The sequence below is a fragment of the Cydia pomonella genome, chromosome 6 (assembly GCF_033807575.1).
Source record: "Cydia pomonella isolate Wapato2018A chromosome 6, ilCydPomo1, whole genome shotgun sequence".
NCBI classification, from domain to species: domain Eukaryota; kingdom Metazoa; phylum Arthropoda; class Insecta; order Lepidoptera; family Tortricidae; genus Cydia; species Cydia pomonella.
The window spans coordinates 15990380-16015495 of record NC_084708.1 but is presented as its reverse complement, the minus strand read 5'-3'; the positions used below and the strand labels follow the sequence as shown (position 1 = coordinate 16015495).

The following is a 25116-nucleotide window of genomic DNA, read 5'->3' as shown; positions in this document are numbered from 1 at the left end:
TCTGTTCTTAGGAAACATGGCTTCGATTTTAAATTTAATAATAATGACTTTGTGGCTATCTCTCATTGTTTCTGACTTCTCCATATTGACCGTTTTGGATTGATCATTCAGTATAGCTTCGTAACAAATTGCAAGATGTCATTGTTTATTTTTCGTGGGTGTAAAAAAAAAAAAGGTTTTGTGAAAAATATCCTAAAAATCAAGAAAATAAAACTTAGTGAAAATAGACTCCAAAAAAATATTTTTTTAAGATCTTCTTATTAAAAGGACGCAAGTGCCGGGAAGATACGCCCTTTTGCTGGTATGTGTACCTCTTCTAGGGTTCTGTACCCAAAAGGTAAAGGGACCCTATTACTAAGACTTCGCTGTCCGTCCGTCTGCTCAGCTGACCAGTTGCTGTGCGTCCGCTGTCCAGGCTGTATCTCATGAACCGTGATAGTTAGACCGTTGAAATTTTCACAGATGATGTATTTCTGTTACTGCTATAACAACAAGTACTAAAAAACAGAATAAAATAAATATTAAGGGGGGCTCCCATACAACATACGTGTTTTTTTTGCCGTTTTATATATAATGGTACGAAATGTGCGCGAGTCCGACTCGCAGTTGGCCGGTTTTTTTATAGTATGAAGTTAAGGAACCAATAAGGAACGCTTCATTATACGAGGCCCGACACGCACTTGGCTGGTTTTTTGATTATTGTAAAAGCGTTCTACTGAAGGATTCGTTATTGTGCACTAGCACTAATTTTGAACAACGAATAAAAAAACATGAAATGTGTACTTCTAATAACAAACGTATGATCTTCGTTGCCATAGTATAATTAGTTAATTACGATTCTGACTCATTATAGACCGCGAGCCAGGAACAGATTTCCATGATCAATCGCCTCCCAGGCGATAACTCTTATAGTGGTTAACGGCTATATATGATGAACTCTCGTGGACGTCAGCTGCCGCACCGTTGGTGGGTTGAGGAATGGCAACCACCGAAACACGAAACAATAATTTACTCATCGCCTCCCGTTTGGTACTTTGTCAGATGATACTTTAGATGCTATTGTTACTTTAAGAAAATCGTCTGCCGGTTGTATCGCGGTGGAAAGAACGTTAGCTGATCGCATGAACATGTAATGTAGAAAATAAGCGGTTTACCTTTTTATGATAGTAATAACAAAATAATGAAACTTTGCATGTAGCGTTCCATGAGGCGTTTCAAATAAACGGATCCGAACGGATCACGCATTAAGCATACATTGCGGTCATCACCATGAATGAAAAAAAAAATTTTTTTTTTACCTGTTCATGTCCTCATCTTGCCGTCTTTCCACCGCGGTACAACCGGCTGATATTTTTTTTAATTCATGATTGCATCTAAACTATCATTTGACAAAGTATCAGCCGGGAGGCGATGACTAACCATATATGCTCCTGGCCCACGGTCTATTACCTAACATCACCTACACATAGATAATGCACGCTCGGCTCCGCTGGCTGAATGGGTGTGCTACTCGCTATTTTGATTATTTTAACGTTAACATTACGTCGGAAAGGAGGAACAGTGCCAACGTTATTTTCTGATTAATTGAAGCACGAGGCATTTCGCCGGATTCGTCATAATAACCAGCCATTCTGTTTACGAAGCGTACTTCGTTGCGGTCAGGGTTTACGTGGGCTCGAGAGTGGCCGTTGACTGAGGAAAAAGTTTGCATGCATCATGCATATTGCGAGTTGATGGTTAGGTAAGTAAGACTGCTTTCAGCATCGGTGGCTTTGGCGTTCGAGAACAATATTTCCAACGCAATTTCTATTATAAGTACAAGAAGGACAACACGTCGCAGAGCGTTAGGCTCTTGTTCCAGTATCATATAAATATTTGATCATAATTATGCATCCACACCACGCTTGTTACTTTGGAAATTATCTATTCTATTCGTAAGAGTTGCTAAAAAAGCTTATCGATGAACATCGAGGAATTCTGAGAACATTTTGCAAATGACACGTCTGAAGGTATATGTACAAGTATGTAGAAGGTAGATAGGAAAGGTACCTACGATTTTTTCATTAGTAAATATGTACTTCTCACTTTTTAGCAGTAACATATAGGGTTTGTATAAGTCCCTTAAGGTGGGCACGCTGTCAACTTTCTCCTTCCTCTCCTCCCTTATGTCTTATTCCAGGTTAATAACTATTTATGTACCAAATCCATTTCTGTGTAAATGTGCATATAAAAGTGCATATTCATAATATTTAAAAGTAAGATCTGCAGTAATCTAGAGACCTTGCAGTATTCCCTGAAGTCCCTGTTTCAATGCGTTTCTAAGGAACCCGATTACGTGTTTTGCGAAGGGTGTGAGTAAATAATGCGATTGTGTACAAACTGCGAAGCCGCGCAGTTAGCGGTGTTATGCAACCCGAGCCGTCTCCGACGCTCTGTCGTGTTGCAACAAAACACTGTATCTCAAAAAAACGAGTTTAAAAAATTGAATATTTTTATGCTTCCGATTTTAATGAATTTTGTTAAGTTGAAATTTCCTATAGGTTACAAACTATTGTACCTACATATAACATGTGTAGGTAGAATAGTACCTAAAGTTGTATTTGTAAACTCTTTACAAATACCTACGTACAAAACAGAAACGTCTCTTTAAAAGTCGGTTAAAATACGAAATTACAAGTGCGAAAAATAGGAAATTTGCAACGAGTGGCGAATTACCTATTCGCACATGTATCTTACAACGTTTTACAGTACATATGGCCCTTTAAAGTTTCGACATAGTTACGTAATGTGCTAATTATCACACGAGTGCGGTAAAGTGGCATCATGTGTACTGTAAATAAATACACTTCTATAACTATATATCTTATTATTTTTTCCTCTTAATGACTGAAAGGTTATCTCTGATAAGGGTATGTTAACTTTCGTACTTTGTTCTTCTGTATCAATAATGTTTTAATTTACCTATTAGCGTTTTAGCTTTAATTATTTACCATTTAGCGTAGATACAGTGCTTATATTTAGCCCAGGCGCAATAGAGCGAAATAGTGTTTCCTATTAGTTCCCTGGTAAAATCGTTGGTAATTATTCAAGTTTAACAGTTGAGCGGACTACAAAATCTCAAATATTAATATAATATCCCATCGCTGTCACCATGATGTGAATGAAAGGCGTATTCGATAAAAACTGTATTTTATTTCATCTACCTTCTAGTACATATCTTTATGATTACCCACACAACAGTTAGCCTAAGCACAAACGCTGTAAGTCAAGTCATACATTATTTTACCATCGAGGCTTGCTAAGTTTGTGACGACGTAGTCATTGCTCTGAGCGACAGAGATGCATATATATATCCATATACAACCGTCTCAATATTGTGATGCATTTAATGTAAGTGATGTCGTGGTTCGGGCCGGTGTAATTACACACGTCTCGGCTGCTATTCCCCTCGTTTCTCGAGCGCAGACTCTGTCCAGTATAAGTAAGGTCTCCATTTACGCGTAGTTGTTACATATATCTTGACACAAGTTGGTTCACTTGCATTTGGCAAAAGATAATGACAATGATTATATGGGCTTTACCATTGCCGCCCTCCCTCCCAAGCTGTGAATGTATCAGATATACATGTGATATACCTACTCTATGACGATGACTTGATCGCTTTAAATAGTTTAAATGAACATTATTATTCTAGATTAGCTTCCTTACATGCAGCACCGCCGGACGAGTTTTGATTTCCCCAGTACAATTGTATAATTTTACTGAAGCGAATAAGACTATTACAAATCAAATCAATGGACGTGCACCCGCATTGCCGCATGTATGATATCTTTAAATGAATGAGTTGAAGAGAACTAATTTGCTTGTATTTGTACGGCTGCACCGCGTTCTATGTATGGCATTACTAGCTGATGCCCGCGACTTCGTCTGCGTGGGAATATTATCTTGAACATTTTACATCTTTAGTACCTACTTAAGATAACCTATAATTTCCATATACAAGCAATGATGAAATTACTTTTCTTTTTTGCAAATTGTATGAAGTTTTAAGTCAAGTGTGTGTTGGTTACTGTAATTCAACATGAACATATTTCAATCAATGCAGCAAAAAAATAGCAGTTGATTTAGAATTAGATGAGCAAATACTGACTTAAGGAAATTAGAGAGACAAATGTCAATCTGTGGCAGAGTCACAAATCACAGATCAGATACATAATTGGGTATTATATAGCTGCAGTAGTTAGAGGTCTAAATATGAAAAGTTTAACTTTTAGCTGGAGCTTTCCGTTAGACTTAAACTTAAATAGTTGACGTTGTCTATGTCTAAGGAAAACATATAAGTACGTATTCAATGTGTAAATAGTTTAATATATAGTAAAACATCCATGGAAATAAGGTCAAAGAGACGGAACATTTTGATAGAAGTAAGTAAGTTAAGAGCATAAGGAAGACATTAAGAGTGGAGGTAGGATTTAAGCTCAAGAAATATCAGTATTTTTATTATTATAATACGTAGAACTTACTATATACTACGTTTGCAGTTTCACCCTGAGGTGCTAAAACAACCAGGTTTTTGCAGCACTAACCCTGGAACAGGCCACATAAAAGCAATCCTCCCTTAAGTCGATACCTGCTAATTTTTCTGACTCGGGTACGTCCTTAAACTTCGTCCAAAAGAGAGGTATGGGCATTGTGAATGTCATCTCGCTTTGTGTGGTAAGGCACAGCCAGTGGATGTCATTCCAGATCTAGAGCAGAGCCCAACTGGGGATGTACCTCCACCTTACAGAAAACAGCAGCCAAATAACGCTAGTCCCTACTCATAGTGTTGTGTTCCTGCCGGTGAGTAAGGTTGCCAGAGCTCAACGAGGAGGGGGCGGGTTTAGGGTCGGCAACACGCATGTAACTCCTCTGGAGTTGCAGGCGTACATAGGTACGGAGACTGCTTACCATCAGGCGGGCCGTATGCTTGTTTGCCACCGACGTGGTAAAAAAAAAAAAAACTAATGTTTGGCCTTGAGATTTATTTATTGTCATTGCAAAACAAAGCTTTAGGGGAAATTGTATTCTTTTAAACTGAAAAGGATAGTGGGATATTAGTATTAGTGGTATGCGTCGAATGAATACAGACTCCCCTTTAGCTGATCCTGTCAGCACAGTGGCCTCTATAACATTTTTGTCCAGCTTCACTGTATTTTTATAAACGCTGAAATTACATATTCTATAATATACTATGCGCATATACAAAGTTTCCAGTTCCGCATTTGAATTTTTTCTGATCTCTATACTAATTTTTAACCCCCTTTTGACGACCTTAGGGGATTAATTTTGAAAAACACTAAAATTAGTTTTCTTGAATTTTAATAATATATCTTTTTACGACGTTTCGAATTCCTAGCTTAAAATAAAACTTGAACCCCATACAAACTTTCATCCCCTTTTTAACCCCCTTAGGGGTTGTATTTCTCAAAATCGCTTCTTAGCTCTTGTACACTTTATAAGTGCATCCAAGTGTGTAAATTTCAACTTTCTAGCATTTGTAGTTTCGGCTCTGCGTTGTTGAGTCAATCACTCACAGGACACGTGCATTGATATATATAGATAGAGATGTTAGCTAAGTTCACGTCGTAAACATTTACCTTTATTGTATTTATTTATTTCTGGATTATTAAAATTTACAAATCTTGGATAGGTACTGAGTAATGTGTGTTCTTTGTAAATACAATTCTTGATTTCTGCGTGAAAACATAAAAGTTAGAGCACGCGATTATGTTTTTCAGTTTAAATTATGAGTCAAAATCGTGTTAGTTTTTAAAATGGAAAACGAAATGACTGTACACTCCCAACAATCTTACACATATACAAGTAGCATCTTAACAAACAAAACAATATACCTAATTATAACATATATAAAATATGTAAGTTAGCACTGTACTACTAAAAAGAATTGACTACTCATGTAAGTAAGTTTGTCAGGGAAATTGACATCGGATCCCATGTTATGTGTTAGATTACACACCATCGGGAACGTACTCGTAAGTAAATTGACAACATGAAAATTAATAACAAATACTCACTTTATATGTTTGTAATATTTCCTCGTGGAAAAGGTACTTGTAATTACTAAACAGTAGGCCAGGGACCTACATGGACATTGGGAATTCCACCTCGCCGTGATATGTGAACCGTGCTGCAAACAGTAGGTATACCTATTACCTACCAATGGGTTAGTCCTATGTAGAGTTAAAAATAGATATACAAAAAATGGCATAAGTAGTTCTACTAGTCCTAGGGATAATATGAGAGTAGTAGAGGGCATACTCGTATGTAGGTACTGACATAGTTATTGGGCTGTCTGATTGTTTTGATAATATTGAATATTATGCATGTGAGACTTTGAGAAAAAATACATTTCAATAACTTTATTTAACTTTTGTCCACTACCAGTTAATCGAATTTATCAGTTATAATTGTTAGGTATATCATTCCGTCTGTAGGTATATTATAATTGTTTATGCTGATGCGCCAAAGCCACATTACACCTGTGTCCCACCACCTGCACACGTTATCACCTTACCAAAGGGTAACCTTTTATGGCAGGCAGCTGGGAATTATGAAGAACACACGTGAAACTTGCATGCTGCAAAACTATAATATCTACTATTACTTGCATTCATTTAATAATTATAATACAAATGTTCTTTTTCATAGGTTAATAGAATGAATAAAGTAGCAGATAGGAAATCGTGGGTACCTATTTAAAAATCAGCTATGTGGATCTGATACGCTTCATTTACAGTACCTACATATAGCCGCGAGAATCATGCGTCTCATTGTGCTGGGTGTCAAATTGTACAAGTAAAATAAACATCTGTTTGTAAACAAAAGAAAGGGTACATATTCGATTGTTCTAAATAACAAGTTTATTATTCAAGAATATTAATTATTCAAGCTTTCAGTAGGACTAATTTGGAGTTTTGTTTCTGGTAAGTAACGGGAAACAGCTGATAACGATATCGGCCAAGTTCATTACCATACCGTTCAAATTGATTTGCGACCGGTGTACACCCACACACTTTTCAACGCAATTCTTTATTTATTACGTTTTAAAATCAAAATATGTACTTATATTTTGTTTTTATTTCTTTAGGCCTTAAATAATATGAAAATGCAATGGAAATTGCTATATATTAAAAATTTTATTGATTTTTTCCGCATTTCTCTATCATAAAGCTTATTTGCATAAACTGGTAATTTCATTAGATTCTATGTTTACTATGCACATTTTACAACCTGTCAAATATAAAAGTTAGGTAAACCAACCTAATTGTAGAAAGGAATGCCTATCAGCTTCGCCTATATTGATTGATAAGATCACGACAGCTAGTAATGTATATCAAGATCTCATCTTTTAAAACCAAACATTCAATTTAAATTAACATTTTAAAACAGAGTACCTAGGGCATGCCGTACCGGTCTCGGTACCAAGAATTTCATATCCTGGTTCTGGACATGGCCGTAACCCGGTTTATCCCGGTTCTCAAGGCATCTTATGATTATTTTTATGAAATCGTGCTAGCGATCAATCGTTATGAATATTTATTTTCATATAAATAATTAGATAGTTTTAATAAATGTCTTATTTTATAAAAAAAAAAAAAAAAAACACTTTTATTAGCGTTCCAACCTATTTTAAGAAATTTCGTAAGTTGGTTGGTAAGGCCGTATGCCGGTTTATTACCCGGCATACGGCCGACTACATTTTGAGACTACATCTACTGCATCACTACATTCTCCGCTACGCCCTTTTGGATGCATTCCCTATAATCACCACAAATATTGACCAAATTTTAAAAGATTGATTGCACTACGAATCGCGTTTTCCATCCGCATAGGAAGTACCGGTAGCGGGTCTCCAGTACCGGTTCTTTCGATACTATAAAATTCCCGGAAATTGGAGAGCCGGCATTTCCCGGTTGAATGCCGTAGGCTTACTTACTTAGCTTAGACTTAGTCAAACTCATGAGTCCCCCATGAACTTGAACATAACAAGTGCCTACTTTTTGCGGCGCAAAGAAAGTAAAACGTTATTTCCTCGCCATGCCGCTGCCTTTACTGGGTCGCTTTGCGTCCGGTTTGCCGAATTGGCCACATCCACTAGCTAAGTGGAAATATTCGGAACAATAACGTTTTCATACCCACTACCTATTCATTGCGGGCCCTATATTATCTAAGTAGTTAAATATTACTGGATCGGTGTCAGCAACCCAGCAATTTAATTACGTAGCAGTATTACCTACCACTCTTGACAAAAGTAAACCTTACCTTAGGGGGCTCTCTGCGGTTTTCATCGATTTTTGACTAGTTTTGAGTCGTTACTCCTACTTTTGCACTGTAGATAGAATTATAAGACAAACGGCTATCGAAATTATTTTTTAACAAGCAGAAACGTCTGCGAATGATGCTATTAAGCTTGGAAAAAATTTAATAGTGGAAATATTACTGTCTTGGGTGAGACTTGAACTCATCATCAGAGGCCGTGAGTTCAAGTCTCACCCAAGAAAGTAGTTTTTCCACTTTTATATTTATTCTAAGCTTAAACGGCTATCGGTTCTTCAATCTTTTATCTCCATTCTGGTCTACCGAAACACTTATTTTTTTTATATTTTTTAAACATTGTTTTAAAAAAACACGTTTTTCCTTACTTGATCGCTGTGACTGCACATTCGTCTTTGACGTCTCTAAAAACAGTAAAAACTGATGAGAGGTTTTAATTTGAAAGTAATTAACACAAAAGTTAGGGCTTGTGCACAAATAACGCGAGGTTTTTTTCGGCTACTTTTTTGACCCCCCCCTCCCCCTTGGTGATATTTGGTGAGGTTCTTCCCCCCCCCTCCCCCTCTCCCACATAACCTCACGTGTATTTTTATTTTATTTTTTCATTCGAACTTATTTTAAGGTAAATAGTATTGTATAGAGTAAATCTTGTTTATACTCTCTATTTTGAAGTGCCAAATGATTTAACGAAACGGAGGAAAAGTATGTGCTAGATATAGTTTGTCTTTCTTAGTTTCGTTCACTATGAAAAAATGCACGTGAGGTCATCTTATAGCCTCCCCCCCTAAATGATCTGTCGTGATTTTGTCGTGATCGATCGATCGATCGACCTATCGAACCTCGCGTGGTTTGTGCAAAGCCCTTATGGCCAGTACACCAGTTTTTTGGTGTAAAATTTTTCAACTTTGATGCCCAATATCTCGAAGACAGTGAACTTTGAAGTAAATATGGTATACTATAGTACTACAGCCGTTGCTGTTAATATGATAAGCTACAAAAAACATTAGAAAACTAAGGGATTCAGATCGAAGGTCATTGGCGTTAGGGACCCCCTTAAGCTATACCTATTTCAAACGGCATGGTACGTACGGTGACATTTATATATTTTTTCATTCCATGCCCTTGACGTTTTAGGACGTATCCTTCATATATAAGTACTTAAAAAAAATTGCAAGAATAAAAAAAATACATATCTTCATAGCTTAAAATATTTTATAATAATAGGCAAAAATCACTTCAAACCATATTATTGTGTTATATAACTAACTATAAAAGATAAATTTTAATCTCGTTGAGTTTCATTATGTAAAACGAAACAACTACTTATCGACCAATTCGATTCCGCCATCTTGTCAAATCGTTTCAGTTGCATCAAACCGTGAAGGTATGCATAGGTTAAATTTATGTATATATAATCAATTAATCACCAATAGGATCGATTATGTGCCCTTTGCAGATTTAATCAAGAATCGTAAAAAATCGTTTCATATTTGCGCTGTCCACACACAACCATATAATTGCTCTATGACATGTGTCACCGTACCCACGCGGTTTGAAAAATATTATATGCAAGTTGTTTTAGATACACTAACGTACAAAACATTAGGTATCATGCACTGTGCGAACAATATTTTCAGCTCTATATATTACGCATGGTTAAAGACTTAATTATGAAAAAATTTGAAGATTTACAGGGTTTTGCGTAAAGAATTTGAAACAAGACGTGAAAGTCGGTAATTTTTTTTTGGGTTCACAAAACGAGATAACTATTGACATAATTTTCCAATATCATTTTGAAGTTACGGACGTTACGTTAAAACAGACAAGAAAAACAAACCCCTATGGCTGACTAAAATCATATATCTTCACGTAGTTCCTAGTCTCGCATAGATTCCTAGTGGTTCTTTCAGATAACTAAAACTTACGGATTGCCCCACAACACCCACTCACTAAACTCACTTGACACCTCTTATCTCAATGTGTACCTGTAATTAGGTAACCTCGACTGAGAAAACGCGATAGATAACGTAAGACGAGACGAACTATGATAACGATTGACAAATTTTTTAGAGTATTTCAAGCAAACGCACATACTTAAATGGTCATTGTCAGACTTCTAACGAGTTCCTTCTGTTGTTCTCCAGCCACATAACAAAGACGACAACATGGGAGGACCCGCGAAAGTCCTTGGCAGCGCAGAGCGTCACCGCGGGCGTTCAGCACCAGAGCGCAGAAACCCTCCTCGCGACGCCGGCAGCGCCAACAGTGCCCGCCGCGCCTGCACCAGGTAACTTTACCTTATTTACAACTTCATTAATGAATATACCATAGTTATAGGTAGCTCTGTTTAATTTGAATAAACCCTCGTTAGTTTGAAAGTTTTTGGCCAAGGCGTCTATTTAATCCCTTCATCTTCATAGAAAAACGTTCAAAAATGCCTTATGGCAGCAGGAAACCAGTAAAGGAAGAATTGGATATGTGTCTGATTTTCACAAAGTTAGGGGCATTAAAGCATTTGGGCTTTTTATATGGTTTTTAAAGGTTTAGAATTATGCTTAACCATTTAACATTTGTTATTTGAAAAACCTTTTTTTTTAAATTAGTAACTATTACTTATGAAAGAAAAGAATGTAAATGATCGTATATGATTTAATAATTCATTCATATATGCGGTGACTTATTTTTCAAAAGTATATTTCAATAGAAGACACGTCAAGATCGCTTACCTTCTTTCTAATGCTAAAAAAAACGAAATATAGATAGACCGACAAACAGCTTTAAAGATAAAATAGAGCCTGGATTTTCATAATTTGCCTTTCATCGTGTGCATGACGATGTAACGTGAGGTTCGAGTAGTACCTTCTTAAGGAACAACTGGATACTTTTCATGTTTCAATAATTTCATTTTTTTCACTTTGGCTGACAGAGAGTATAGCAGCATGGCACTTGTATTAGATTTTAATCATAACCAAACAGACAACTGGTCCATTTCTTAGCAACTCAACGCTTCCTGCAACAACGGAACGTTCAGGCTACTATAGTAATATGAATTTCTCGGTTTTATGTTCTTACGTAGGTAGTTTACAAGTCTAACAAAAGCGAACGTTTCTCTTGATCTCGTTTTCACGTGATCTAATTGGCCACAGAGTCGCGTTTAAAATTATCATGGAACTAAAATAAAAACAAGTAAATAACCTGGATTCTAAAACTGATTTTATGACGGGTATTAACGCGTTGTTTCCGTCGGTCGATGTGAGACGAGCGATGAAAGGTGTTCGGAAAATACATCGGTGTCGTGTTGAGAGGCGACCGACCGGCGGCGCGGGCGCGGCCGGTAGGCGCTAGCGGCTTTCAGCGCTTGCGCGTTACGACACATCAACCGCGAACCGCGTCCAAAATGTCACCACTAGCTTCTTTGTCCCTCAACCAGAGTGATTTATAATTTTTGATTTGTTTTTTCACCATGCATTTTGGAAGTATAGGTAGGTACCTAATACCCACGTTAAGTTTGAGTCAGCCTGTTTAGGGCGTCTTGTCACGTGTACGTACGTACACACTTATTTACGCATTCCTGTGATAGCTACAGCTCGGTACGTGCTGTAGTCACGTTCGTGGCCGCTGCCGTGTTTGCCCGTGGCGCCGCCGCGCCGAACAAGTGTCGGTCGAGCCGGTGCTCCGTCTTACACCTTATCTCTCCTATTACCTCATCTTCACAAACTCTATCTAAGTAGATCGTCTCTCAACTCAAATGTGTTTTCATTGCGGATTCCTTTCTAATCGAAGTCGCGATAGTACTGAACGTGTACCCCATGTTTACACTTAGCATATTTTAGACGTGAACGCATAATATTTCTTGATAATTAAGATTTGATATCATCATTAGGGAATGTGTAAAAGTACATATTTATATAATTTAATAATCAGAGTTAGACCAAGCTAAGTTGGCAGCGATTTTGATAGACCAGACTGTGCAAGTGTTATTTAAACGTCATAATTTCATAGAAGTTCGACGTTAAAAATAACACTTGCACAGCCTGGGCTATCAAAATCGCTGTCAACTTAGCTTGGTCTTGTTTAACTCTACACGTTCTTTAAAAATATATGATTAGTCACAGAAATATGCTTTTAGCATTTAAAACAATGTGAAACTTACAGGCTACCTAGCTAGTTAGTTTACTTAATATTAGTTTAAATAATTCATTATTAAATATCCACGGTTTGTGTAGTAGGTATATATATAAAGATTCATTTATTTTATCAATGTGGTTAACAGGACAACCTAATTCACATTTTATTTATTGATGTGGTGATGCACCTACTATGAATTTTGCTTTCCTCCCCCTTAACGGTTTAGACCTATATTATGTTATCAATTAGGTATAATTAATAACAAAGTTCAACAGAGGTAACATACGTCGGCTTTCACAAGTATTAACTGCGCTGGTTCTAGATTTGCGAATTTTTCTTTATACACACGTAGGGAAAATGAATTGGTGACAAACAAAAACAAAACAACAAAACCCGGCCAGGGTAAACCCATAAGGATAAGCAGATAATTTTAGTGGCGGACTCATCCCGTTATTAATACCTATCCCTCTGTATTTATACCACGCATGTAAATCAGAACGAGCTTGGTCTATTAATAAATGGTGACACTTAATGTCCACTGTGTCCAGTGCGCCGAAGTATGAATGAGTGTAAACCCTTGCAAGATGAGGTGTCCAAGCGGACTAGTGCGGCACGTTGTATTGCAGAGATTACTCTTTATTAGATGGAGCATAGTACTACTCAACCTCACCGCACGCGAGAGCGTAAGGAACCGCTTCTTACCTTTGCATCCACGCTTAACACATTCAGTGCCAGCGTGAGCTATGCGCTACGAGTGTATTCGATAACACGAGAAAACCCGTATGTAGCAAAAAGAGCCTGCGAATAAAGAATCCGCCTAGCGCGTCGCTGGCAGTGAATGTGTTAAGAGCTGTACAGGTGTGAATTACTAGGACACTAGGGGTACCATTAGTTGTGTAAGTTGAAGAGTTATGCGCCTCTAGGCGTAGGTAGTATTTTACAAGTTTAAGAGTTTTATAGTTCGTGTCATCCACGATGACGCGCAGATTTGTCAATTCTAAACTTTAATTAAATAATTATAAGAGACAAGGCACGCGTCTTCGTGAATGACACGATCTATAGAGCGCCTGTATGTGGTGCGCTTCATAACGCGCAGTCTACACGAGGCAGTCTACCTAGTATTGTGTGTGGCTGATTCACTTGGCGAGTGCGCCAGCGGAGCTGCGCGGGCGTTCGTCTGGCGCCGTTGTTTTCTTGGAACGAGCTCGCGACCTTCTCGGCGTCCACCTGATTACCGATCACGTGCGCGTACGTCTTAGACTATATCTCTACCTTGCAACTAGTCGCTGTTGAGAGGATCATTCATGTATTTTTGATTTTCACTTATTGAGTACGTCTGATTGATTTCAGCAGCGAAGAGTACAAGTAGTAACACAACAGACCTGGGACCGCTGCCCGACGGCTGGGAGCAGGCAGCGACGCCGGAGGGGGAGATCTACTTCATCAATCATGCCGCCCGCACTACTTCCTGGTTCGATCCTAGAATACGTAAGTTGATCTTTTATTTGCTATGTTGTTAGTGTGCAGATTATGATGTCGATAAACGTAAGCAGATTTTATTCCTGTCTGGTGCTGGTTGAATATATTGTAAGTTTCTGCGAACATGATTGTATGTTGACATTGTTGACGTTAACCGTAGCACAAGAAGCTAGTCTTACTACCCTAAGTTTGCACTTATTGCCGACTTAGTGTGGTCTACCCTTTTTATTTCCTCCCAGGCTCTACTCATGAGATTGACGAAAGTGGACTTCTTAATTACCTATTGTTTCAGGTATAATATTTTTTATTGCAAAAGGAAAACAAAGGAAAGTCATCATCATCATTATCACTACAAATACCCCGTAATTCAGTCCCAGTCACTTTTAAAACCTTAACTGTCCCAGCCGGGCTTTGGCGCGACAGTATCTCGTGGCAAGATAGACCCGTCCCTCTTAAATTAACATAGAAAAAAAGCGGGTGGTCGCGCACATCATGTGCTAATAGGCCTACTGGTTACTTTTTTTTATATCTATAACTGTCTATGCCTGATGACATCTCCTTAGGACTTTTATATCCGTTTAATTATATGCCAGCATATCCGAGCTGTTCTGATTCTGATAGCCGAGCTAAGGAAATCACAAGTTTCAGAAATCCCGGATCAGCAAGTCAGTCTCGCTCGTTCGAGGTGACGATTTTTTTTCTTAATTTTATTAGATAATGAGTAAAAGTCCGTTTAATTGTTTCCAGCCCAGCACCTGCAGCGCACGCCGGCGGCGGGCGCGGGCGCGGCGGGCGGCGGCTGGGTCAACAACGCCACGCTGCAGCAGAAGATGCGCCTCCAGTCGCTGCAGCTCGAGCGGGAGCGGCTCAAGCAGCGGCAGCATGAGATCAGATTACAGGTACCTATTCTGCATTGCATGGTCGAGGCAGCTGTCCCTACTACGAGTATTATGTATCGTCGCTATACTTACTCAGACGATAGACGTATCTAATATTGTAGGTTGAGTAAGTATAGCGAAGATATGCGAAAGTTACTCTGTCACATCTCACATCTTTAGCCGGTTTAAACCGTTTAACCGGCTTAGATGAAGTCCCGTCGAAGGACAAAGCATGGTTTTTATTCCAGAAATTATCAGGCAGATGAAAAATACAAACATTTTATTATGATGGTGGGGTTTCGTTTGTCTTTTATTCCTTGCTGTTTCGTCTCCGGGTACTAGATTCAACACATTTTTAGAAACTTTGATTTGTAATATTCGTTTCTGTAATCTCTTTGCAGTTTTATGACGGCCAAACAAGGCAAAAATTAGATACCTATATAGATTTATAGACTATAGATTAGTTATTATAGACGTCAATACAATAAAACAATTGATTGAAAATAGAACTCGATAGCAGTGGTCATCATACCTCAAATAACGTGATCGTTCTCGCAGATTTAAACCAATCGATCGACCATGAGTCTCGGGCCTGTATTTCAATATCGTATGAGGGTCCATGTTAACTTTCCAGCAAGAGCTAATGGCGCGGCAAGCGTCATCGTCCATCGTGTCATCGCTGACGTCCAGCGTGAGCGCGGCGAGCACGGAGCCGGCGCTGGACCCGTTCCTGTCGGGGCTGAGCGAGCACCAGCGGCAGGAGTCGGCCGACAGCGGGCTGGGCATGGCGGTGCCGTCGTACGCGCCCGAGGACTTCCTGGCCATGGACGACCGCATGGACTGCAGCAGCGAGGCGGGCGCCAGCCTCGACACCGACATCACGCTCACCGACAACCTCGACTCTACGGATGACCTCAATACTTTACAGGTATGCCCATGCCCCGACCTTACTGCTATCTTAGGTTTAGTAGTATGTGGTAGAATAAACACGGCTTTTGACCAGAAGTAAACTAAGTGTGAACAGCGCCATCTATCGGTACATTGGCTAACTAATTTGCGTGACCTGTGTGTTTGTTGGTTTTCTTGGGATAATTCTTTATTATGTGAACCGATTTCAACATTTTTAATTTTATTTAAAATAATGTGTTTTTGATGTAATCTCAGAAATGTCAAGTATAAGAAATACCCGCAAAAGTAAAATTGCAAATGAAATGTCCATGGGCAGCAGTAATCGCTTACCATCGGGTGATCTGTCTGCTCGTTTGCCTTCTATATCATAAAAAAAACGGTCCACAAGTATTTGGTAGGACATAAATCAATTTACATTGTCGTGTTGATTTATTTCATTTATTTGCGACTATTGCCTTTTTAGGGTTTCGTAGTTAACAGGTAATAGATGTCTCACTAAAATACTGAATTAGTTTACAATAGTTTATTTATCTTTGAGTTTTTACAATTAAAACAATACAAATCCTTCCTTCAATCGCTCAAGTTTTTTCCTCTCAGTCCTAATCTAACTGTCAATGTCACATTTTACCAAAACCGCGGCAAAACTATCTGTCACTTGTCAAACACTTGACAGAATAAACCTAAAAGATCGTTCGAGATATCCTTAATATCTAATATTCGGCCAACCTGATAATCTAGAAGTTTGTCCTCAAACTCAATCTAGCAGGTACTGAACAGTATAAAACCTTATTTTTCAATGAACCACACGAGTATACATAAGTTCATACATTAGTCTCTAAATGTGCCATCATGAATTTGTTTAATTAACCTTATTTACGCAAAATTTTGTAACATTTCACCCTTCAATACACTGGTCTCTAATATGCGGCCGTGTATATCCCCTTTGTCAATCCAAAACTTTAACAATATCCACCTGAGATGGCATTTCACTCAACACCACACCAGTCACTAATGCGGCTGTATGAACCTGATCACTCAGTCTAAAACATCAACAATATTCATCTGAGGTGACATTTTCCATTTCACTCCGCACCACTCTAGTCACTAGAGTAGCCGTGTGAACCTGGTCACTCAGTCTAAAACATCAACAATATTCATCTGAGGTGACATTTCCATTTCACTCCGCACCACACTAGTCACTAGTGCAGCCGTGTGAACCTGATCACTCAATCTAAAACATCAACAATATTCATCTGAGGTGACATTTCCATTTCACTCCGCACAACACTAGTCGCTAGTGCAGTCGTGTGAACCTGGTCACTCAGTCTAAAACATCAACAATATTCACCTAATGTGACATTTCGTTCTAAACCACATTAGTCTCTACCGTAACCATGAGCCTGGTCACCCAGTCTACAACATTAACAATATTCACCTGGTGTGACATTTCACTCTAAACCACATTAGTCTCTAGTGTAGCCGTGGACTTGGTCACTCAGTCTGCAACATTAACAATATTCACCTGCTGCGACATTTTATTCTAAACCACAGTAATCTCTAGTGCAGCCGTGACCCTGGTCACTCAGTCTACAACATTCACAATATTCACCTGGTGCGACATTTTATTCTAAACCACAGTAATCTCTAGTGTAGCCGTGACCCTGGTCACTCAGTCTACAACATTAACAATATTCACCTGGTGCGACATTTTATTCTAAGCCACAGTAATCTCTAGAGTAGCCGTGAACCTGGTCACTCAGCCTACAACATTAACGATATTCTCTTGATGTGACATTTAACTCCAAACCGCACCAGTCTTTAGTGTGACGGGTGAACCGGTTCACTCAGTCTATCCATATTTACCAACAAATAACAGCAAAAAAGGCAACACTAAATCTTTTCATACTTAAATGTCTTTTGACAACAATAAACATGACGTTTTCATAAACTAAAATCATTTTCTTTGACTTTCATTTTCTTTACTAAATACATCAAGTTTCTTAGGTTAGGTGGAATGGCCTTCTTTTCAGGCATACAATTATATTTTCACTAACTATTCTCACTATCGGTTACTTTGTTCAGATCAATCAACATATCATATTGTATCATCTAAAAGTCAAAAAATATTTTGAATAATCTGCTAAACCTGAATCATCAACATATCAATCATCATAATGCTATACTTTAAATATGCATGACTGTATACAATCTATAACCTGGACATTTTTGCATTTTCCTTGTGTCGGTCTTATGCCCTATTATTTTGTTAACTGCCCTATTTCCATCTGTAATTCTATAAATATCTGAATTTTGTGTACCTACTTTATACATTTATTTATTTCATTTTCAATACAAACTTACAGTGTACACCAAATCGCTTATATGAGAACAATTACATAAAAAAAAGTCAAAGTATGTTACAGGTTTAAACATATCTATATACATTCTACATATATTTCCATAAGTCATGAGGTTCAGTAAATAGGGCAAATGCAGCATCTGCTTCAATAGTGCAGTCATCAACACATCATTAAGTTACGGATCGACCTAATATATATATAACAGGAAACAGGTCTACCTTAGGCACATAATCTACCATATCACGACGTTGGCAATGGCGGCAATGCTCATCTCACAGTTATGGTCACGCCAGTAGTGATCTGACCATCTGCGACATCGAACATAGGACTGCGCTCGAGCAATCCCCACAATCGGTTATCAGTTCAGCCTTCAGAAGAAAAGCCCTCGCCCCCGAATGTCAGCAAGCAGCAACGCAGAACCTCTGCGCCTCGTGCGCCTTCCAAAACGCATCAGGGGTCTCGTGACGTAGCCGATTTATGCTCAGCGGCTCCAATTGCTCCGACGGCCGTGCACCGCTCCGGCGTCCAGTCTCGCACAGCCGTTTAGCGGTACAGACTCATACCGCCATTCAGACGTGTAGCCTCGCGTTAGAAGTCCAGACTCGCACTGTCGCTCAGACGTGCAGACTCTTGCCAGTACATTCTGCAATCATAACTCAGGACAATATCTGTGTTCGGCATAAAATGCATGTTTCATTCAACATTTGAAATTACGGTTGAACTATCTTTTCTTACTAAATATTTTCTAATAATTTATCAAAATATTTTTTACTAAATGTTTGATCAAAACGAATTACTTAAATATGAACTGAGGAGGCCTGTGCCCAGCAGTGGGACATTATCTTGTAAAAATGATAATGGCTTCAATTTCATTGACATGCATCAAAATGCAAACTTACAAAACAAGACACAAACTCTCATATTAAAATAGGTCTTATATTAGTTAAATAATGTCAATAAACATATGATCAAAATTTTGACTTAAGTTGTAGATCCAATACTGTATGAGCTATAGCAAGCTATCTTAGTCACAATAGTAATTACCGGCAATGTAACCCATTTCTCCATTGTAAAAATGATAATGGCTTCAATTTCATTGACTGCATTAAAATGCAAACTTACAAGACAAGTCACAAACTCTCATATTAAAAATAGGTCTTGTATTAATTAAATAATGTCAATAAACATATGATCAAAATTTTGACTTAAGTTGTAGATCCAATACTGTATGAGCTATAGCAAGCTATCTTAGTTACAATAGTAATTATCGGCAATGTAACCCATTTCTCCATTAAGTCATTGTACTAGAGTCGGCATCTCTAACAAAATGTTTCCACACCTCAATGAAGTGTCGGCACTTCATTAGGTTTAGTAGGACTCCGACTACAGGCGTGATGCACGCATGTGACAAAAAAAAGTTAATTTTTTTTTTTTTAAATAAACTGAAAATGCCTTTGTGCGTTATGAAAATGCATTCTAATAATATCAAGAAACGTAATTAAAGCCATATAATAAAGATTCAATGCGAAAAGCTCTTGTTTTAAGCTCATTTAGATTATTTTCAAACGTCACTTTAAACACTCACGGTGGTACGCCATTTTCTGTGGCGCATAGATTACATCTCGCAGATGTAATACATAGGTACTAATGATTACTTACCTTATTCTTTGCAAAATAATAATTATATACCTACACAATAATGATATATTACTCTTTATCTCGTAAATTTTTTTGTAGTTTCTTCTCTTCTCATATTTAAAGAGTATATTATGCTATAAGTGCGATTTGATCAAAATTGCTACGAGTACGAGAGTCAAATAGAAAGTTCAAAGCTTTATGACTATTTTTATAAATTTTAATGTCGTCCGTATCACATACGTAAAACAATTTCAATACACTTGTAAGGAAATACAATACATTTTATCTAGATTCTTTACAATGCATATGTAGACAGAAAATGAACAGTTGTCCTAACATTTTCGCCTCTGGCTAGCTACACAGCCATCCTTATTCTTTAGCTTAGTGACAGATGTCAAACGCCGAAAATGGCGGACACAATTTGTTCTCGATAGCCTGTCTAGTATATTTATGTCAATGCATTTCTCACAAACAAAAAAAAAGATGATTATGATCTTTTAATGTTAATTCTCCATACAGAATGTTATATACCAATAATTTATTTTATTTTATCTCTTGTAATTAAAAATATGTCTTGTACCACTTAAATAAGTATTTTATTTATACACTAGCAGTTTTTGAAGCGGATGCATGTATATCACAGCACTTGTGTTTATCTAGTGCCAATAATTTATTACCATTTCATGACATTGTGAGATTTCAACAAATTTGCTTGCATGAAACTTTCAAATACTTCAACTTGTTGAAACAAGGAACATGTGTGGAGTATACTTAACTTTTGTTATAGCAGCAAATACAGCATCCCCTTAACTTTTGACATAATACCTGCAGTCATCTCTCACCGCAGATTGCTTTTACTGTAAAGAATCCCTTGCACCATCCAGTTCGGGGAGGACACCCATCACGCACTTGCAGTACCCATTTGTGAAGACATTTGGAGATTCTAACAACACACAACATGTTACATCTCACTCCACATTATCACTCGTCATGTAGATAAATACAGTGGAATCCATTTATTAGTTAACCGCTTACTATGACATAATTATTGTGTGAAAGTTTGAATATAAAATTCCTTGTAACAAAATCGCATAAGATGACTTGGCTTAAAGTGACAATTCGCTTAGTATGACCTATTTATCCTATTTTTATCAAATCATGGCTGACACATTCACTGGTTTTTATGGCAGTCCCCACACTTTCTACGCGAGGATGCTTGGTGCATGCTTGGCGTCTAAGTTGTTTAGTTTTAAATCCAAGTGACAAGTTGATAATTGGTACAAAATTAATAAAAGTCATCTCTCATAAAGGAATTTGAGATTAATTAAGACAACATAAACAAGAACTAGGTTTTATATGACATCCACTTAGTATGACATATTTGTCACGATCGATTGATGTCATTATATGCAGATTCTACTGTAAAATTATTGCACTGTAAGTTAACTCTGTAATATGAATCTTGAAATATTATTCTTCTTGTAGCAAGGCATTCAGTAACATTCTTTGGTTGCACTCAAGTAATTAGTATGAGTAATAGTGTAGGAAATGAAGCAAGTTGTTGTATGGAGACCCATGCATTAATTTCTCAGTCGATGAAATTTTGCTTGGTTATTGTATAGTATGAGTCGAAAAAAACATATAAATATCCAAAAAAAAAAACACTTCTAAGTTAGGTATTTATACGTAAAAATATAAATCTGTTTATATTTTTAACCGAGTAATTCCTCTGTCCAAAATTATTTTACCAAATAAGTTATTTGTATAAGTATGTAATACTAGAAAAAAATCTAAAAATTTTGTCAAACATGTGATTTTTTTTAAATGATAATTCCTTTTTTTGACGCTCATTTTCATCGGAAAATTGCACTGTCATTTTTTTCTTCTTATATGATCTTAGAATATAATTTGGCGTAGTGGGTAAGAATATCCAAAAAAAAATACATGCCCAAATTTATGTATTTTACAACTATTAAAAACTGAGAGTGGAAAATATCTCAGCCTGTATTCTTTTTAAATATATACTGAGTAGTCACGTATACACTTAAATTGAAAATATCCAAAAGAAATATCATCCAGAACACCGAAATTTTTGAAGCGAAGATAAATCCATCCCGCGGTTACGCAATAATGTACCGTCTTCTTTTAGCAGTTAAGTGCAGATTAGTGTCCTTGTGCTACTAGTACGACCCGACCGCGTGACCCGCAGTCCACACTTAAGAAGGGAGTTGTCGTTGTCACTGATGTGTGAGTCTTTACACTACATTTAGTGATTTTTGCGTTTTATTTGTACCGAATAATATATACTTACGCAGTTTTATATAACATTGATTAGAATAATATCACGCTAAAGACGGTTATTATATTATATATTACCCCCTTTTTCAGTTTTTCTCAAATATCTCGTAAACGGTGGCCTATAGCAAAAAATGTTCTTTAACGTAAATAATATATATAAAATTGCCTAATCGAAAGATTCAGTGCACTTTTTCGCTAGGATCAACATTTAAAAAATATTAAAGCGGGAAAGTTAATTAAAATTTATGGTCCATTTTACTATATTTTCGTGAATAACCCGTAAATAGCAAAAACCTTGTTAAACGTAAATAATTTACACATTTTTTTTACAAAAAAGATTCAGTAAACTTTTTGAAACTATCAATATTTAAAAAGATATTAAAGGGGGAAAGTCAATTAAAATCAATTCTAAGGTTCCTTTTCTTTCGTTTTTCGTAAATAATTTGTAAAGTATGATCCATAGCAAAAAATCTCTCATACATAAATATTAACCATAATTTTTTTTACAAGAAAGATATATGAAACTTTTCGCTAGGATCAACATTTAAAAAGATACTAAAGCGGGAATATTAATACTAATCAATTTTAAAGTCACTTCTTAGTTTTTCGTAAATAACTCTTAAACGGCAGCTCATAACAAAACAGATTCTTATACATAAATAATTAACATAATATTTCCTACAAAAAACATACAGAACACTTTTCTCCAGGATCAATATTTAAAACAATATTAAAGGGGGAAAGTAAATCACAAATAATTTACAAGTCCCTAATTTTTTTGTTTTTCGTAAATAACTCGTAAACAGTGGCCCAATGCAAAAATTTCTTTATACAGTAATAATAGAAATGTAATTTTGTACAACAAAAGTTCCGTAAATTTTTTCGCTAGGATCAATATTTAATGAGATATTAAAATTCATTATAATCAGTTTCCAGGTCCTTTTTAGGGTTCCGTACCCAAAGGGTAAAACTCCGCTGTCTGTCCGTCCGTCTGTCACCAGGCTGTATCTCATGAACCGTGATATACAGTTGAAATTTTCACAGAATTCTGATGATGTATTTCTGTTGCCGCTATAACAACAAATACTAAAAAGTACGGAACCCTCGGTGGGCGAGCCCGAATCGCACTTGTTGGTTTTTTTTAGTCAGAGGGGCTAAGTTACTTACAATGAATCCTCAGGTCTCTTTTTTAGTTTTTCGTAAATAATTTGTAAAGTATTATGACCTATAGCAAAAAATATATATGTGTATATATATATAAACAATTATAATAAAAATTTCTACAAAAGACATGCGGAACATTTTTCCCTAAGATCAATATTTATTAAGGTTTTAAAGCGAGAAACAAATAATGTGCAGAATTGATTAAAATTAACTTTCGCGGTTTAATATCTCAATAATATTGATCCTAAAGAAAAAGAATAGAAATCTTTTTTCTAGAAAATTTTATGTAAAACATTTTTTTTTTTTTTTTATTATTATTTATTACAGGTAAAACACAATTACAGAATATTTGATCAAAAAGTATCGTTAAACCACAATGGTTTGTCTCGATACTCCATTCCGCAGTATTTAATAATTAGAAATACAATGCAATACACATATACATCCAATTCGTAAATGACATTATAATTGCAAATATCACAAACTGAGCGCGTCTGTTATCATACCGGCCGGCCGAGCAAAACAAGAACCGGTCCCCGCTTACTCGATACAGGCTGCTCCATTTGCACTAAATGAAATAACATAAATATGCATTAGTTAAAAATATTTAATTGTTTAAGCATTTCCTTTTTAAGAATATATGCTATATTGTTTGGTGTTATCTTATCTTTCCACTCTTTAGGTAACTTATTTATTAACTCTGGTATGATGTATTCTGATGTTCTTCTGCCATAAAAATTGTTGAATTGGGGCTTTTGAAGCATTTGATTTGTTACTTGCCGCGTATTTATTGGATGTGAGATTAAATGCTGGATTTCATTTCTAAAGTATTGCTCTTTTAGCATATGGTGTTTAAACTTTGTGTGAACCGGTAGGACCTTACATAAAGTGAAGAGGTCACTATCACACACAAGGTTCTCTTTCATTTTACGGGGTACTATTAACTTTAGCAGCCTAACTTGCAGCTTATATATTTTGTCAAGGTATGACTTAAATGTACGGCCATAACTACTTAACCCATAGGAAATTATGCTTTCCACGAGTGCATTATAAATATCCAATCTAATATTATATGGAATTTTATTTCGTAGAATATATATTTTTGCCATTAAAGCTCGCAATCTCGTGCACACTGAGTCAATGTGGTCACTCCAGTTAAAGCGATTGTCAATTATAACACCTAAATATTTTTGTTTACAAACTTGTTCCAACGGCGTACAATTACAATTTTGGTCACAATTCTGTAGAGAGTGGAGACACTGGTGGTCGTGCCCTATAATCCTAACTGCTCTTACCGATCTTGATTGGCTAGAATGTATATGAAGCAATTTGGTTTTATTTGCATTTAGGACCAGCCCTGCGTCGTGGGACCATTTACATATGTTATTAAAATCAAATTGCAATTTCCTTTCTGCTACAGTTACGTTTTTATCTGCAGCAATGAGGCAAGTATCATCCGCAAATTGATACACGCTACAGTTTTTGACACAGTTATTCATATTATTTACGTAGGCTAAGTAGTGGAGTGGACCGAGCACGGAGCCTTGTGCTGTGCCCTCTGTCACCAATACTTTGCTGCTAAGAGCATCCCCTATCTTAACATGATAAGTTCTGTTACCCAAGTAATTCTCACACCAATTTAACAATTGTCCCCTGACACCAGAATCCTCCAGCCTATGTATCAGTGTATCGTGGCGCAATGTGTCGAAGGCCTTACTGTAGTCAATAAAAATGATTAATACATGACATTTATTATTTAGTCGTTGATTTATCTCGTCAGTGAATCTAGACAGTAACTGAGAGGTACTTTTATTGGGCTGAAATCCAAATTGATTAGCAGAGAGAATAGAATGTTTGTTATAAAAATTATGTATCTCGTTACTCACATACTTTTCTGCAATTTTATCTAAAATAGGAAGCATTGT

The 25116-nt window shown here is 36.8% G+C and overlaps 1 protein-coding gene across 3 annotated transcripts in view; it reads left to right on the top strand.

The window, feature by feature from the left end:
- LOC133519091 (transcriptional coactivator yorkie) overlaps window positions 1-25116 on the top strand; it is a 63979-nt gene that overhangs the window by 29396 nt on the left and 9467 nt on the right. The window contains exons 2-5 of one of the 3 annotated variants that reach the window (XM_061853003.1): window positions 10482-10624; window positions 13819-13953; window positions 14692-14843; window positions 15457-15750. In XM_061853003.1, coding sequence (XP_061708987.1) covers window positions 10482-10624; window positions 13819-13953; window positions 14692-14843; window positions 15457-15750 — 724 coding nt within the window. Of the gene's footprint in view, window positions 1-10481; window positions 10625-13815; window positions 13954-14691; window positions 14844-15456; window positions 15751-25116 lie in introns of all 3 variants that reach the window. The other 2 variants (XM_061853002.1, XM_061853004.1) reach the window with 2 other exon arrangements.